The sequence below is a fragment of the Pristis pectinata genome, chromosome 5 (genome assembly GCF_009764475.1).
Source record: "Pristis pectinata isolate sPriPec2 chromosome 5, sPriPec2.1.pri, whole genome shotgun sequence".
NCBI classification, from domain to species: Eukaryota; Metazoa; Chordata; class Chondrichthyes; order Rhinopristiformes; family Pristidae; genus Pristis; species Pristis pectinata.
This window is the reverse complement of record NC_067409.1, coordinates 108,141,987-108,157,825: the sequence shown is the minus strand read 5'-3', so window position 1 is coordinate 108,157,825 and position 15,839 is coordinate 108,141,987. Positions and strand designations below refer to the sequence as shown.

At 42.8% G+C, this 15,839-nt stretch overlaps 1 protein-coding gene across 1 annotated transcript in view; it reads left to right on the top strand.

Annotated features, from left to right (window-relative positions):
• Positions 1–15,839, top strand: part of jazf1b (JAZF zinc finger 1b) — a 183,224-nt gene that overhangs the window by 161,537 nt on the left and 5,848 nt on the right. The window contains exon 4 of the mRNA XM_052016205.1: positions 9,731–9,900. Within this exon, the coding sequence (XP_051872165.1) occupies positions 9,731–9,900 (170 nt within the window). The remainder of the gene's footprint in view (positions 1–9,730; positions 9,901–15,839) is intronic.

The window sequence follows — 15,839 nt, the reverse complement described above, 5'->3', positions numbered from 1 at the left end:
TATGTAAGTACCTGCCAACTCGAATTTGCAGCGACTGGACAGTCGCCCTGAGAAGAATATTCTTCCACCAGTGACAGGAATTCTAGCCACAACATATTGCAGGCAAGAATTTTCAGGACAATGAAGGTTTCCCTTCACTCTGTGTGACCAGTGGAATTCCTTCTGTCAGTGGCAGGCTTAATCATGATCCGTACTAAAGTGCATAATGGGAAAACATATGGGAATGGAGAGAAGAAGGAAGTGAAGGCGAGAGGGAGATGTATAACAAGAAGAGGGAAAGGAATTAGTTACAAAGTGAGGAAGAATGGAGAAAAAAGGCAAGAGGTGTGAGCAGAGGCGCTAAATTTAAGATATCTTTATTAGTCACATGTACATCGAAACACACAGTGAAATGCATCTTTTGCGTAGAGTGTTCTGGGGACAGCCCGCAAGTGTCGCCACGCTTCCAGCGCCAACGTAGCATGCCCACAGCTCCTAACCCGTACGTCTTTGGAATGTGGAAGGAAACCAGAGCACCCGGAGGAAACCCACACAGACACAGGGAGAGGCATACAAGCTCCTTGCAGACAGTGGCCAGAATTGAACCCAGGTCGCTGGCGCTGTAATAGTGTTATGCTAACCGCTACACTACCGTGCATGCCCTTAATCAAAGGCAGGTGACATTATTGGTTTGGGGGGGGGGGGGTGGTTGCAGAGCATGTAACACCCCTATGAACAAGAGGAGAAAAGAGATTGCAAGATGGGGGCAGCACGGTAGTGTAGTGGTTAGCGTAACGCTATTACCACGCCAGCGATCGGGGTTTAATTCCCGCCGCTGTCCGTGAGGAGTTTGTATGTTCTCCCATGACTGCATGGGTTTCTTCCTGGTGCTCCGGTTTCCTCCCACATTCTAAAGACGTACGGGTTAGTAGGTTAACATGGGTGTAATTGGGCGGCGCAGGCTTGTTGGGCCAGAAGGGCCTGTGACCGTGCTGTATAAATAAAGTTTTAAAGTTTAGTTGAGAAAGTTGGTGGAAGGGGTAAAAAGATTGGCCTGAACTGAATAATGATTACTGTCACCTCAGAAAGGGGTGAGAAGTACTGATTGAGTTTTAACTGGGTTTGAAGGGAGATAAAACACCAGATTGAACTTAGGGAAGAGGAGGAAAAGAGTGTTAGTTTAAGCAAGGTTGGTAAATTAGCACTGTATAGTAGGATGGTGTGTTTCTGTGAACAGCTGAATCTTGGATGTATGAAAGGCATTATTAACAGTTGAAAATCCAGATGTTTCATTTTGAAGTGTTAACTCTGCTTCACTCTGCCTGACCTGCCATGTATTTCTAAATGTTCTTTATCTCATATTTTGAACATCTGCAATATTTTGCTTGACCCCTTTCCTTCAATTAAACTTTTATTGCTTGCAAAATATTTTGTTTTTAACAGGAATTAATATTTTTAATAAATTGAGCATTTCCAAGGTACATGGCCCCCCCCAGATGCTCCTAGAAATGGATAAGCAGGACCAATTTTGTACCCTCAGCAACTGAATCTTTTCTTGTTAGTAATGAATGTATTTAAGTTAGATATGTACGCAGTTTAAGTTACAAAGCCCTTGAAAGTATTATCTGTCATTAGAAAACACATTTGTCATATCTTAAGGTATACCCATATCTAATTTAAGTACATGAAAAGCTGACGTTTGGAAGTCTGCTCTTGGTTATTTATCTTTTGGAGGATTGTGAAAACTCTTTTGAAGCTGTATTCATCATAGTTTTCTGGTTGCCGTGTTGGAGATGTTTCTAGAATGGTACTAGGCTGTTAGGTGTATGTTGATTTTTCACTCCAGCCAGAGGAGTATTGTAAGAAATTACAAAATTTTTCTGGGCTTTGAAATTAATATGACTTTTCTATTTAAGTCTGATAATGGGGTGCATTTATTTTGTTAAATCTGATGTTCAGGTCCATCGTGTATATGTCTGCAAGTTACGTTTTGCTGTTGAAAGACCTTTGTATTTGCAACATGACTGAAGGTTCAATTAATATTCATTGATTGCTGCAGTAGAATTTTACTGATATGGATTAAAAAAAACAGCTTGGAGCATAGATTAGGACAGAGAAACCCTGCTGACATTCTGAGGGAGTGCACATGGGTAAAGGTCAGGAAAGGACAGAATTTTCTCTTTATCTTAAATCAACTGGTTAATCTGCTGGACAAATATCTCACTTTCTCTTTGTGCCATTCCATCATTTTTGACCTACATTATCAACACTCTGTAAACCATAGGTGGGAAATATTCTCACCTATAAAGGGGCATTTAACACTCAGTGCATGCTATCCAGCAGTCGCTTTTGATCACAAATAAAAATGTGGTTTATATTATCCTAGGAACATTGAGACTAATTGTTACATCTCCAAAAGTTATCAGAATGAGGGGAGTCACTTTAACACACTTTGCAAATTGAAACTGGGACTTTACTGGTATCCGAGATAAATCCCTTACCAAGGATTACATTTACTCTTGAAAATGAAAATGAAAAAAAAACAATTGCTGGAACTCTTGAAATAAAAACAGAAAATTCTATAAATACTCACCAGGTCAAGCAGCATCTGCAGGGAAATAAAGTCCATATTAACTCTGTTCACAGATGCTGATTTTTTTTCCCAGTGCTCTCTGGTCTTATTATGTTAATCCTTTAAGCTGGGAAGAAAGAGGTCAGGGAAATGTAACTTTATAAACTGTGTTTGAGTCAGCCTGTTGAGTTGGTAATTGACTTTGTAAGTTGCTGAAAATTACCTTTGTAAAAGTTGCTTCCATTACCTTGAAAAGTACCATTGTTGCTCTTTGGCCGCATATTGCTTCTTAGAGCAGCCTGGGCAGCTTTGGAGCACCTCTGGTGCTTGTCAGGAAGTTTTTTTTTGCTGACAGATGTCTCATACGGTTGGAGCAAGACTTGCACATCTCCCAATAGTCCAGCTAACTGTCAGTCATAATGCCCACATTATGCCACAGTTGAATGGTAATGGCTAATTATTATTCAGAATTCAGAATAGTAGAGCTTTTGCCCTTCTGTAATTTGATTTTAAAAAATACTGGTACTTTACAGCTTGTTACTCTAACAAGTGATCTTTAGCGTTAAAGCAAGACAAATCTCGCCACTGCTCCTTTGGGCAGGAATTTTTCTTGGGTTATGATTTTAATTAATGTTTACAATAGATTGTATCTATTAGCTGTGAAGGAAAGTGGCAAAAGAGCCAACTTAATACATTGGAGCGGATTTTTTGCAGACCCTGAGATCACCAGCTCACTTTCCTCAGACCAAGCTTCCAGCGTGGTCCTGGGCAGAGTATTCCTTTGTCTGGGAGGCTGATTGCCGGCTGATCGGCACGGAACAGTGTAGCGTAAGCCTCATCAGTCATTAATCGGCGATGCTGTGCTCTGTGGTTTGCTGCAGAGATTGGGTGCTGTTAGAATGTATGCCTTTGGCATTGTGAGCTGTGCAAGTCTGCTTCCTATTTCTTTATTTCTGTCAAAAGGGGGCAGGAAAAATTAACTCGCTCCACTAGGTATGTTTATAACTGATTCAGCAACAGCCCTGCTTAAACTTTCAATAACTGGCCTCCTATTAAGTGTGGGCAGAGAAGCTTTTTCTTCAACACAGCAAAAGGAGACAAATATGAATTTCTTGCGACATTAAGACATTCTGAATGACAAAAGTGAGATTTGACTGGAAGAGAAGGAAGGGTTTTGGAGGGGATGGTGATCGGGGTGGGGGGTACTGGGCAACAGGTGTCCAACTGGTTATTCAAACTCACATTGGTCAGTGGTGTAGCTGTGGCAAGTCGATGATGTTAGAAGGTTGGCTGCTGCGTCACCTTGACCATCACTTCTCATTCACTTCAAAATCGTGCAGGGCTCCTTGGTCTTTTTTCCAGTGTTTGCCTGGCTTCATTTGATTGACATGAAGCCTATTTTTAGACTAATCTTTTTAATAATTTTTAGACTTGTTACTACCATCAGGGAGGAGGTACAGGAGCCTGAAGACCCACTCTCAACGATTCAGGAACAGCTTCTTCCCCTCCGCCATCAGATTTCTGGACAGTCTATGAACACTACTTAGTTATTCCTTCTTCTGCACTATTTATTTATTTTGTAATTTATAGGAATTTTATGTCTTTGCACTGTACTGCTGCCGCAAAGCAACAGATTTCACGACATAGAAGTCAGTGATAATGAACCGGATTCTGATTCTCATTCGGAATCACAGTGGGAATTTGACTGGGGCTGCTGTACATGCAGAGGTCTAACCCAGCACACGGTCAGCAGCCTTATCTGTTTTCACCTGTTTTCACCTGTCACCCAACAGCCTCTGTCTCTAAACTCCCCCCTGCCCCACCTGGCTCCATCTGCCCATCAACCTCCACCTCACCTGGTTCCACCTATCACCTGCCAGCCCCTGCCTCACCCCTCCCTCTCACCTCTTTATACTGGGCATCTTCCATCCACACTCTCAGTCCTGATGCAGGGTCTCAACCTGAAACATCGACCATCCCTTTGCCTCTACGGATGCTGCTCAACCTGCTGAGTTCCTCCAGCCCTTAGTTCTTCGTCTCAAAATAAGGGATCGTCACTCAGAGATGGGAAGATGTTGAATCTTTGGAAGGCTCCATGGCTATGTATATTCAAGAGAGAGATGGGTAGATTTTTGGATATTTATGGAAATAAGGGATATGGGGTTAATGCAGGAACATGTTGCTAAGGTTAAAAATCAGAGATTATTTATTGAATGGTGGAGCAGTAATGAATGATGTACTCCTGCTTCTATTTTTAATGTTCATATAACATGCAGGAAGTGAAGTAACAGAAAGAAAGCTAGTTTATAGAAAGAATTCTTCAGTTTATCAACTTATCACTTATTAGTTGCTGACTAATCAACAATCATTCAGCAAATGGTTGTGGGCCTGGTATTGGTTTATTGTTGTCACTTATACCGAGGTCCAGTGAAAAACATGTCTTGCATACCTTCTGCACAAATCAATTCATTACACAGTGCATTGAGGTAGTACAGGGTAAAAACAATAACAGAATACAGAGTAAATTGTCACAGCTACAGGGAAGTGCATTGCAGGTAGACAATAAGGTGCAAGGTATATCGTGAGGTTAAGAGTCCATCTCATCGTATAAGGGAACCATTCAGTAGTCTTATCACAGTGGGATAGAAGCTGTCCTTGAGCCTGGTGGTATGGGCAGGTCTTCTTGACAGGGAGAGGAGTCCAGGGCAGTCATGACTTGGATGTTCCCTGTGAAGATTGGGGGAGCACCCTGTTTCTCCAGATCTCACATAATAAGCGGTGTATTTCAGTCGTCTCATTCACTTGGCTGACAGGCTGTGGGTGGTGTACACTCAGAGGCAAGCTGAAAAATCTTGTGAAACACTGATCAGCATTTATTAATGTGGCTTCCACTGGAGTCAGTCAGTACCATACGCTACCTAAACCAGCAACACTGCGAAACGTTCAAAAACACATCTGCTATACTAATACTCACACTGTGAGTTGTCCCTTTCAGGAAAGGTGGAATCTGCTGGGTTTTTCTATATTAGAAAACTGAAGTGTGATTATGAAAGATTGTTAAGATAGGGAAGAGTTTGATATGGTGGAGATGATGTCTCCATATGTCAGGAGATCAAAAAAAAGCTCATTGTAGGTGATTGTCACTGATAAACCTGGTAGGGAACTCAGGAAAAAAACTCTTTTACCAAACATTGTTAGAATATGGAACTCACTAAATAAAACAACCAATATGGATTCATTTAAAGAGAGAGAGTGAGAGGGGAGATAATGGAACAATATATTGATGGGGTTAGATGAAGAACATTGAGAAAAGATATGAAGTTTAAACATTGGAAGAGACTTAATGGACCAAATGGCCTCTTCTGGTGGCAGTACTGCTGTGAATGCAGCAGAAAACTGAACCAGGCTGCTCTAATTGTTCCTCCCACCCCCACCTCCACCTCCACCTCTACCCTTCTCTGTTCCCAATTAGTATTGGATGGCAAAAATTGTTCTGTATATTTTCATCTCCATGAGCCTGGCTGATTGGATAACCAGGTTCTCCTGCTGCTGGTAATTGGCAATAGAATTAAATTTTCCTTTCTGCATTAGCTGCCAATAACAATCAGTATTCTAAGAGTTGAACTTCTCTCATTTCCAGGCTTGGTAGTGCTGATTTGTCCTTAGGAGTTGGGGGTAGTGGTGGTCAGAGGTACTGTTGGCATGTGGTCTTTTATATTCTATCTCCATCCAAGGAGAGGTGCAGAATTCAATTAATGACCTCCCACGTCCCATGCACAATTATCTTCGGTTTGTTCATGGGCATCTGCTGTTTACAGGATTATGCATCTGAAAGTAGTTGTTGGAAAGTCGTGGCCTCAGGGACACTGGAAGGGACTTCAACCCAGTGACTGGAGCCCACTGTTGGCACAGAGACTCAAACAAAATAGAAAATCTGCTGCCGTCCACCTGGGGATAATTATCTACTGAGTTATAGTTGACCTTCTAGATGGAAAAAATGGGGAACATCTGGCAGGGTGTATAACATGCAATGTTTTGGTTCCAAAAGTTACCACTGGAGAAGTACTAGTTTAGCTTACTTGGTGATACCATTGTGCATGCTTTTCTGTGTGGAGTTAACCCTTAAGCTTCTTGTGACAACTGCTTTTTACATTTCAACCCCTCACAGCAGAATCTGAAGCCCCTGCTGCTCAGTTGTCAGGAGGGTCTCTAATACTGCAGTATTAATCCTGCTGCATGGTAATATATTGGGATTCCTTTTCGACTCACTGATAGCTGTGGCTCGTGGCAGAGATATGCCCTAGCACTTCCGAGTTTGGACTGAGACTTTCTGGACATCACTTTAGCAAATTGAGGCTTCCATTGCCCCTGTACCCAGAGAGTGGTTGGGGCATGGAATGCGCTACCTGGGGCAGTGGTAGAGGCAGGTACATTGGCCAAATTCAAGAGATTACTAGATAAGCATATGCAAGAATTTAAAATAGAGGGATATTTGGGAGGAAGGGGTTAGGTAGTCTCAGGTGAGGTTTAAAGGTCGGCACAACATTGTGGGCCGAAGGGCCTGTATTGTGCTGTACTGTTCTATGTTCTATATTGGAACTGGAATTGGTTTATTATTGTCACTTGTACCGAGGTACAGTGAGAAACTTGTCTTGCATACCATTCGTACAGATCAATTCATTACACAGTGCATCGAGGTAATACAAGATAAAACAATAACAGAATGCAGAATAAAATGTAACAGCTACAGAGAAAGTGCAGTGAAGGTAGACAGTAAGGTGCAAGGTTATAATGAGGTAGATTGTGAAGTCAAGAATCCATCTTATCGTACTAGGGAACCATTCAATAGTCTTATAATAGAGAGAGAGAAGCTGTCTTTGAGCCTGGTGGTACGTGCTTTTAGGCTTTTGTATCTTCTGCCCGATGGGAGAGGGGAGAAGAGAGAATGTCCGGGGTGGGTGGGGTCTTTGATTATGCTGGCTGCTCTACTGAGGCAGTGAGAAGTGTAGACAGAGTCCATGGGAGGGAGGCTGGTTTCCATGATGTGCTGAGCTGTGTCCACAACTCTCTGCAGTTTCTTGCGGTCACGGGCTGAGCAGTTGCCGTACCAAGCCATGATGCATCTGGATAGGATGCTTTCTGTGGTGCATTGATAAAAATTGGTGAGGGTTGACGGGATCATGCCAAATTTCTTTAGCCTCGTGAGGAAGTAGAGGAGCTGGTGAGCTTTCTTGGCTGTGGTGTCTACATGGTTGGACCAGGACAGGCTGTTGGTGAGCCTGTGTGGAAAGTTGTGGGATCAGGACGGAGAATTAGGGTTGGGGAGTTGGAGCGTGGCATTGGGAGGCATTCTCAGAGGATGTGAGTCTGTGGATGGCAGAGCCTAGCTTATCTTTCTGCACCCCTGACACTAATCTTCAGTGAACCTCTTTAGTTCTATCCACATAACTGAAATGAAAATTTCAGTTATGTGGATAAACTGAAATTTGTTCATAAATGAAAATTGTTTTGAGATGTTTAGGCTGCACTTGGAGCATTGTGTGCAGTTCTGGTTGCCATGCTACAGGAAGGTGGTGCTTGCACTGGAGACGGTGCAGAGGAGATTCGCCAGGGTGTGGCCTGGATTGGAGGACCTTAGTTACAGGGAGAGATTGGACAGGCTGGGCTGGTTTTCCCTGGAGCGAAGGAGACTGAGGAGAGACCTGATAGAAGTGTATAAAATTATAAGAGGCACAGAAAGGGTAGCTAGTCAAAATCTTTTCCCCAGAGTAGAGGTTCCAGAAACAAGAGCTCATAGGTTTAAGGTAAAAGGAAGGAGTTTTAAAGGGGATCTGAGGGTTAAGTTTTTTTTACACAGAGAGCAGGTGATATCTGGAACGTGCTGCCAGAGGTGGTGGTGGAAGCAGATACAATCGCTATGTTTAAGAGGCATTTAGACAGACACTTAAATAGGCAAAGATATGGTCCTAGTGTGCGCAAATGGGATTGGTGTAGATGGGTAAAACAGTCGGCATGGGTGTGATGGGCCCAAGGACCTGTTTCTGTGTCGTTTGATTCTCTGCTTTTGACATCATAGGACCCAATTTTCATTGTGCAATGAAACTTCTGTTTCCGCTCAGAGACTTGGCTATATGTTGAAAGTTTTGGTGAAAGTGACAGCGGGCAGACTTAACGCGGTGGTGTATTAAACTCCAGCTGTGAGTGGACCTCTATATTGTTACAACTGAAAGAACAGGAATCACCTGTGTACTCACTACAATGAAAGTGACCTATCCAGAATCAGCAAGCAGCAAACTTGGACAGACGTTGAAGGTGTTCTTCATTAGTTATGTTGAAGGTGGACTGAAGAGATCTTTCTGCTTTATGATTATCGGCCTGTCCTTTTTCTCTAACTTCCAGTAACTCCACCCCTTCTTTTTCTTCCCCCCCACCCCCCACTCCTTTGTCTTCCCTTATTCCTATGGCTCCCTTCCCCCACTTGATGATCTGCCCATCTCCTCTCGTCCCCTCCCCCATCCTTCATTCCATGGTCCACTGCCCTCTCCTACCGGATTCCTCCTCCTTCAGCCCTTTGCCTCATCTACCTATCACCTCTCAGCTTATTACATCTTCCCGCCTCCCCTCCCCCACTCACCCACCTTCCCCCTCTCACCTGGACTCACCTATCCCCTGCCTGCGTGTGCTCCTCCCCCTCCCCTCACCTTCTTATCCTGGCTTCTGCCCTCTTCCTTTCCAGTCCTGATGAAGGGTCTCAGCCTGAAACGTCGACTGTTTATTTCCCTCCATGGATGCTGCCTGACCTGCTGAGTTGCTCCAGCACATTTTGTGTATTGCTCCAGATTCCAGCATCTGCAGAATTTCTTGCGTCTCCCTCTTGCTTGGTCGGCCTTTAGCCTGGCCTGGGACACAGGAGCTCCAGTGTATGCGGTTTCCAGCACCATTTGCTCTTGCATCAGGGGTCGTTTCAAGGGGTGGAATAAGTTCTGTCTTAGCAATCATATGCATGAAAGCTTCAGGAACCAACGTAACTGAGTCCAATTCAGAGAGACTGGTGACTGATTACTGCGGTAGTTCAGTGACGAGGCCATGGAGCTTTTAGCACTGGATATTTACAAAATGAACGTTTTCCTTTGCATTTTTCTTAAAACGAGTCACCCCATCTGTTTCTCTCTCTCTCAGGTAGTGAATATGATGAAGAAGAGGTAGAGTATGAAGAATCGGACAGTGATGAGTCTTGGACCACAGAAAGTGCAATTAGTTCAGATGCTATTCTCAGCTCCATGTCCATGAACGGAGGAGAAGAAAAGCCTTTTGCCTGTCCAGTTCCTGGATGTAAGAAGAGATACAAGGTACGCTGGGTGGAGATACATAATTGTTGAACTAGGACGGAGTGTTGAAGTACAATGTCCATAGATTATGCATCATAATTCAAGAAAAAGATTTTTTTTTATTATTTATGAACTTATGAGCGGAGTCGGAGGTTTTACACCACAGGGATAAATTACTTGGAGTTTTCAATCATAAGATGCATTTAAAATACATTTTCATAACATATTGGATTGTTAAAGTGGTAAAAGAAAGTAATCATAAAAACAAGTAAACAATACTCTTCAGATACTGGGATGTGTCCTGGATATTCTTGTGCAGTTACAGTTTAATTCTGGATGTCTAAAAAAATGCAGAACTCATCGTGAGTGCAACTATTGGTACTTGCCCTGTTCCAGATTTCCCATCTGCATAAGATTTCATGATCTAGATCAAATCACCACTCTCACCTGTATGCAACACCTATGTTGTGTTTTTCCCTTAACTGGCCAGCATTTACTCGTACAATGGCATTATCCAGAGGTATTCTGAATACATCATGTCACTAAAGTCTTACCTTCTATGTAACACAGCCTATCTTTGACACCTGAGTCTTAACACCTTAATTTCTTCTCCCCATTTTCAAATAAAAGCTTATTCTATCAATCCACAGCTCAACCAATAATGTGACAACATATTTGTTCTTTACATACCCCTATGCCAATGATCATGTACTGATTGAATACTTCAGCACTAAATGAGTGCAGTCTTTCCTGCATTACTGTTATCTCCTTGATTAATATCAGGAGTATTTTTTTCCACTGTAAGCTCAAATAGAACATAAGATAACCTATCCTTTTCTAACACAGGGCTGCCCCTGTGTGCCTTTCTATCAGTTGTCTAGAATTTGTCTTCAATATATCCTGAAGGTCATTAATACAGAACTGCTCATGCATTGTACAAAGGATTTGTGGAAAGAATAGTCCTCCTACAATCCACTGGTCCTGTAATCGCAGCTGATACCTATCAAATGCTGCTCTTTTCGAGATGCAACCATGTTAGGTCATTAAAGTCCAGTCAATGCTATTGCACCATGTAATAGCTAATCTACTGGTAGCTATCAGATCCTTAGGTTGCAGCTGCCACTGTTTCGAAACATGGGGTACTGTAAATTCTCTCCCCTAGGCCAATTTTTGGGTGAAAATTTGCTCTAGCTTCCAGTAGTACTGGGACTCATTCCATTAGTGCTTGCAACCAAGTGGGAGATTACCTGGTGTCACTGCAAATGGGAACTCTAGACTGTAGAATCACCACCTAAGTTGCCACAATTTCTCAGAGCTTGGACTGATATACAGAAGGAGACCATTTGGCCCATCAGGTCCTTGCCACTCCCATCCCATTAGTTCCATTCCCCCTCCTTATTTCCCTGTACCCCTGCTACCTATTCTCTCTCACACATACCCACATCAACTCCCGTTGAGTCTTTATATCATTAACCTCCCATATTAAGGGGCAATTCAACAGTGGCCAATTAACCTACCAGCACATCTTTGGGATGTGGGAAGAAACCAGAGCACCTAGGGGAAACCCAACCAGTCACAGGGAGAATGTACAAACACGGCACCGGCGGTACCCGAGGTCGGTATCAAACCTGGGTCTCTGGAGACGTGAGGCTGTGGCTCTACCTACTGCACTACCGTGTCATTCAGAGCCTGCAGAAGGCTGGTTCCTGAAACATCCTTCTCCTCAGGCATGTACCTGTGTGTTCCAAAGCCATAGACAACCTTCTCACCTTTGCTGACATCATGCCTCGTCCTTCCCCACAGTCCAATCCTCTGTGTTCAATCACCCAATATTGTCACGTCCTCACCAATACAATCTAATTACCATTAGGTGAAAATATCTGAGATGGTGTGTAGATTTAAAAAGCAAGTGACGTGTGGTCAAATTTGGAGGGGGTGGTGGGTGTTTAGATAAAGGAATATAGGTCTCTGCAAGTACGGATATCACTAGTGAGGCCAGCATTTATTGCTCATCCCTTATTACCTTGGATAAGGTGGTGTTTAGTCACCTTGAGCTACTGCAAAATGTTCTCCTGTAATGCTTTTGGGCAGGGGCTTCAGGATTTAGAACATACATATCACACCTTAATTGTTAATACATCCAAAATTTACTGTAGAATAGTTTCTAATGCCTTCTGCCATACTTTTCACTATTGAATTTTGCCCCAAAATATACTGTAGGCACGAACTGTTATTGATGCAGAGAGGAAAGCAGCACATCTGGGTTCTGAGTAAACAGGACAACCTATCTTTAACCAAGAGAAGGTCAATTAAACAGGAGTGAATTCAATTTCAAATCAGATGCAGAATGGGAAATATTGAGATAACAGGAGATTGGACAAAGAAAGTGAGAAAAGAAGAAACTGGAAGGGAAAATAAAGAAAATCAAATTCAAAAACATGAAGAAATGAGACCTCACTTAAAATGTCAGAGGTTGAGGGGCAGTAAGTAACACTTATTATATTGTTAAAAAGCTACTCAACCACGTAAAGACAAGTCTTAAAATTCTGGAGCAGTTATTGAATGAATACAGCAAAGTTCTAGTATAATAAAGGTGGATCAGGATGCGATACGGCTTTCATGAAACTAATGGCCGGATATCAAAACTAGGACAACAGCTGTTGTAAATTAATAAGTATCCACGTCAAAAATTGCTGTGCTGTTTAGCCACAAATAAGGGCAGGTTCTATTTGCCTTGCTGTTATTTTGACAACAAATTTTTGCCCCATGCTTCAAACAAGAGTTTCCTTTCCCCATTTTTTTTTCAGTTCTGCAAAGACAGAGCCAGCAATCTTGACTTCATTTCCATGAATTGTTTGTTAAAGGACTGTCACTTAGAAAATCAATAACTTAACATTGTGTCAAAGTTCTGTGATTGCAAGTCGAATTTTCTCTGAGTGCAGTGAAAACTATTTCTAGGTCACTTCATATGATGCTGGAAATTCAACCCTTTGTTGCTGATGCAATTTCTGTGTTCAGTGTGCAAGGAATGATGCTTTTCCCGTGCAATTCTCTTATTAGTCCCAGGATAACCATATCTTAGCAACGCAGTGCTGGATGGGGATCCTTTTAACTTAAGTCTCCTAATTACCTTTGTTTGTAAGAGTTCTCTGCTCCTGAGTTCTTCACCCTTTTCCACAGTCCACACAAAAACAAAGTCCAAATCCTAATCTTCTGAGGCTTCCATCAGCTGGTGAAGTCCCTGATCTCCACCAAGGTTACCACACAATCCCAAGCCCTCCCCTTTCTCCTTTTTACTTACCTGACTACCAACACTCAGCTCCCTCTCAACCCAGACCCAATGCCTCCTGCCACCGATCCCTCAGGACCGACAGCCCCCAGTCATCGTTTCAGTCCCAGGTGATCATCTTCAATTGCTATGTTTTAGCACCTCCTCAGAACCACCTTGGCTCTGGGACTGAACTGAAATTTACAGATCACAAACTGGATATTATGTATTCTGACCTCTTCTGTCCCTCACAAAGCCTAAGTATAAACTCCTTAGAAAGTCTGTCTAAAGTCCTGAAGATTTTACATTTGACATTTATGATAATGACTTTATTTCTGCAGCAACCAAGCCAACTGCAGAACCGGGCAGAAACCAGCACCGTGAATTTTCTCACTGGTCCTCCCAATTAACAGAAAACACACTTAGACCATGAGCAGCAATTCCAGGAAATTTAACGTGGTCAGTTGGGATAACAATTGGCAGGCACGGTAGTGTAGCGGTTAGCGTAACACTATTACAACGCCAGCGACCCGGGTTCAATTCCGGCCGCTGTCTGTCAGGAGTTTGTACATTCTCCCCGTGTCTGCGTGGGTTTCCTCCGGGTGCTCTGGTTTCCTCCCACATTCCAAAGACATACGGGTTAGGAAGTTGTGGGCATGCTACGTTGGCGCCGGAAACGTGGCGACACTTGTGGGCTGCCCCCAGAACACTCCATGCAAAAGATGCATTTCACTGTATGTTTCAATGTACATGTGACTAATAGAGAAATCTTATCTTAAGTGAGGAATTTCACTCCACGTATCTTAATTTTGACTTTTTGTTAGTAACTGTGTTTACAGATTCAGAGTTCCGTTTGACCTTGAGCTGAACTTCCAACCAAGATCCTATACATCAAAACAAATTGCCCAATTCCAGGGGTGTAACCGTCTAAACGTACTTCTAACTCACCTCACCCAATGAAACACAATTATTTTGCTATCTCCAGACCTAACTTCTTTTTAAATTCATTCCTGAGTTGTAGGGTGTCACCAGCAGAGATTTCTCTTATTGCCGATTTCCAATTCCCTTGAGAACGTAATAGTGAGTCACATTTTTGAACCACTGCAACCTCTGTGGTGATGCTACTCCCACAATACCTGGACAGCGTTCTGCATGGTGAGTGACAAGCAACATTAATGCTAGAGAAGGACTAGTCAATGACAAACTTCAACCAGATAAATTGTTACCACTACCCTTGACGTTCAATGGCATTGTCAACATCTTGGCTATTGACCACATGGCATCAGCCACAAAGCTACAAGAGCAGGTAAAGAGGCTTAATTTGGGGCAGTAAGGTTTGGATATAAGATAAGGTAAGATTTCTTTATTAGTCACATGTACATCGAAACACACAGTTGAAGTGCGTCTTTCGTCACTGCATTGATTGGGTTATAACTCACAGCCGAGTCTCTCCAATCCAAGGACTTGTGAACAAGCGTCTCAGAGTGCGGCACTGCTGGACTCCTCACCTGAGAGGCATGTTCTCTGGCGCACAGGGCTTGTGAATTAGGAAGGTGTGTAGGAAGTGGGGTTATCAGGGAAAGGGATAGAATTCGAGGATTGGGGTTCATGGGAGAAAGGTGGTGTAGAGGGAGTTTGGGGGGGTAATGGGTTAGTGTGGTGACTTAGTGGAAGTGAGTAAAGGCTGAGGGATAACTTTAAGGAGCTGGCGATGGCTACTGCATTTCCCCACACCAGAGAATATACCTCATGGTGCTGCTCTCGGAGACGTCTGTTCATGTGTCCTCGGACTGGAGAGAGCAAGGCAAAGAGGGACTGGACTGTGACTGCCTACCCAATCATCGCACTGATGTCATATCCAAATCTTATTGTCTTGAGTGACTAAAATTAACAATTGACAACATTTGTTGTTTCTTTCACATTTTGTGCTTATTTATTTATCCATCCCACACACAAATTCCATTGGAGCAAATTTTATTCTGCATCTCAAATGGTTGATTTAATAGTGATTCATGAATTCCATAAGGGCAAATTTCCGTTATCTGAACAGCTGTCGTGCAGGAGATGCCCATATCACTTGGATTGGATTGAATTGGCTAGAGACTGGTTTCTGAAATGGTGGGGATCTCAGGAGAGAGCCAACACGAACCATGTATTTAGCATTACCGTTGAATGAGGTTGGGAATACTTCTGTGTATTCTTCAGCACTTGCACGCTGGGCTCCACTGTCACTAAGGCTGGAGATGTTCTTGAGCTTCTTCCTCTGATTAACTGTTTAATTGGTATTGGTATTGGTTTATTATTGTCACTTGTACCGAGGTACAGTGAAAAACTTGTCTTGCATACTGTTCATACAGGTCAATTCATTACACAGTGCAGTTACATTGAGTTAGTACAGAGTGCATTGAGTTCCACCATTCATAACCAGATGTGGTGGGACTGTGGAGCTTTGATCTAATCCCCTAGTTGTGAGATTGCCTATGCATGCTGCTTTTGTTGTTTAGCACACATACAGTCCTGATGATACCATGGGCTGCTACTTTTAACAATCTGTACTATCCTGGGGATTGCCTACGGCTTGGTCTTGATGAGTACATTTACACTTTTTCTGAAACTTGCTAACTAAATTACTTCAATATTATTAAAGCCTCACGGACTCCCAGTAACGCTGCAATCTTCGGTGCTCATGTTT